The sequence below is a fragment of the Anneissia japonica genome, unplaced genomic scaffold (genome assembly GCF_011630105.1).
Source record: "Anneissia japonica isolate Jap-2015-1 unplaced genomic scaffold, ASM1163010v1 scaffold29579_len2304_cov121, whole genome shotgun sequence".
In the NCBI taxonomy this organism is placed as follows: Eukaryota; Metazoa; Echinodermata; class Crinoidea; order Comatulida; family Comatulidae; genus Anneissia; species Anneissia japonica.
In genome coordinates, this window is record NW_022739228.1 from 1 (window position 1) to 2,310 (window position 2,310).

At 36.4% G+C, this 2,310-nt stretch overlaps 1 protein-coding gene across 1 annotated transcript; it reads right to left on the reverse strand.

Annotated features, from left to right (window-relative positions):
- Positions 1–99: 99 nt before the first annotated feature.
- Positions 100–2,243, reverse strand: LOC117117865 (the record flags this gene model as incomplete). The annotated part of the gene is made up of 2 exons (XM_033262336.1): positions 1,667–2,243; positions 100–1,170 (listed from the first exon to the last, which is right to left on the reverse strand). Coding segments are annotated over exons 1-2 (1,630 nt in total), but the record flags the coding sequence as incomplete, so codon positions are not given.
- Positions 2,244–2,310: the final 67 nt, after the last annotated feature.

Consider the following 2,310-nt stretch of genomic DNA (forward strand, 5'->3'; position numbering starts at 1 on the left):
TTTTAACATTTGAATTTGAGGTGATATCTTCTGCACATCGTTGTAAGTCATGTTTCGTCAATTTAGAACGTGTTTTCAATCCTAGTTGAAGTAGGATACTTCGATATTTAATACCAAATGGTGAGGTAGGAAAGACATCCAAGCATTCGCTAAATAACTGTGCCAGAAGTTCATCTGACGGATCAAAACATTCTGATGGTCTTCTATGGCTCCCGTCAGGTAAAGGAACAAATGGTTCTTTTTTAATTGTATCTATGATAATTTTCCTCTTCGATGGCTGAAATTCATCCCACCTATCCATTATCCACATAATTAATGAAGTTACATCTCCATCTTCATTCGATGAACATCGAACCATTTGGCACAGAACCTCTTCTCGCAGGCACATTTTAAGGCCCAATGTAGAAGCTAAAATATTGGAATCTGCATCTGATATGTCAAGAAATATCTCTTCTGTTGGAAAGTCTGGAAGTTCTTCTTTATTCACTATTCTTAGCTCTTTATCGTTGACGACTGCAGACTGAAAGACGCTGCAGTTAATGTAACCCTGGACATGAGTTGCTTCTTCAAAAACAGGAATTCTAAGTAACACATTTCGTTGACTATCGTCTTTAAGGCTTCTAATATTTCCCAAGAATCTTCGAAATACTTGTACATCTTCTGCAAGAAGGTTCTTCACATCATTCTGAAGACTTTTGCCAGTACCAGCATCGGCAAAAACCCGCAAGATATCATTAGGTTCTAAACTGTGTAAGTAGGTCTTCCAAACGCTTTTTCGAAAAAATTTCACAAATCCTGCATTTTCAAGATTCACTGGAATCAAATGTAGAGAAGGCAGTATGCCCTCAACCAGCCTAGCCTCAACATTTGAATCTCGATGGCCATCGATAACTACAATATTAGAATTTCGGACAAGTTGAATTAATTTGACCTCAGTTTGGTCTTCACTAAATCTTGTCGGGATCAGGGTAATCCCCTCATATTTACTAATATCATTTTTGGAAACTTCTTGTAAGAAGCTCCAGAATTTCTTGAGCCAGCATCGTGGAGGGTGATCAGGTTGGCCTGGATACCACATAACCTCGGCTGATTTCGACCAATCGGATGGTAATGCATCTCTGATTAAAGTTGCAATCATGTTTGGTTTCAATTGTTGAACTTGATTAATTCCTGTTAAAATAAAATCATCAAATCATTATCATATCAATATAAAACAATATATTGGGTTTATAAAAATATGTTTACATCGAATTGCAATGTAAGAAAAAATATGGAATGTGTGTATGTACCTATTAGGTCTATAATAATGCAAGTTCAAAGGGCACAGGCCAATTGAGCCATTATTTCAAGATGTAAACAGGTTCTTTTGAGCATTTGGCATACAAGCCGCTAACAAAAGACGTGTTCGATTGCAGATAAGAAAACTTATAATATTGTATTAATGGCTATATTTGGTTGCATTATACTTATTTCTTTGAAAATGTATAGAGATTTCTGAAAACAATGATTGCTGATATATAATGAGGTTTTGCCTGGTAAAAACTGTATGTTCACACAAATATCTGTTAAACATCACTATTTTTTTCTACAGTTTTTTTTCTTCAAGAGGCATGATTAATTATGTAAGATTGATTGATGTAGGAATAAACTAAATTGTAAAAATCACCTGTCATTTGGCTTCCACGAATAATCTTATCCTTTAGTGATTTCTCAATATTTTCATCAAGGAATCTGCTGCGAAGGCCTGGTAATAAGTCCATTGAGCACTCATGTAGTACAGAGAAATAAACCACTTCGTCGTCTGTGAGAGTTTTAGACGCAAATCTACAAAACGAACTATCTGCAAGTGGAAGCAGTTCAAAACCATGAAGGTCATCATAATCATCGTCAGCTAGTAAATATGTCAGTAAACAGATCTTCTCTCTTCGTGCTAGGCTGCATAACGAAACATTCCGTAGGGTATCCCGAACACGACTAGGTGTGATACTGTTAATTTTGTGCTTACTGTGCAACAAAACAGCATTCATGACGTGTGGATAGTCTCTTGTGGACACAATTGGTACATTGTTTTCTAGAAGAAGTCTCACAATAAGCTGTTGAGTTCCCATTGGAATGTCCTCAAAATGGTCAAATATTGCCTCATCTATATTTATCCACTGACCACCTCCAATTACACTAAAGAACACATCTTTTTCAAGTAGTATATTGAAAAAATTAGGACACATTAACTCCTTCCAGGGGAATCCCACTTTGTTCACATCAGGCCATGTCTTGTAGATGCAATCGACAGAAACCTCTCCTGTACTGTAC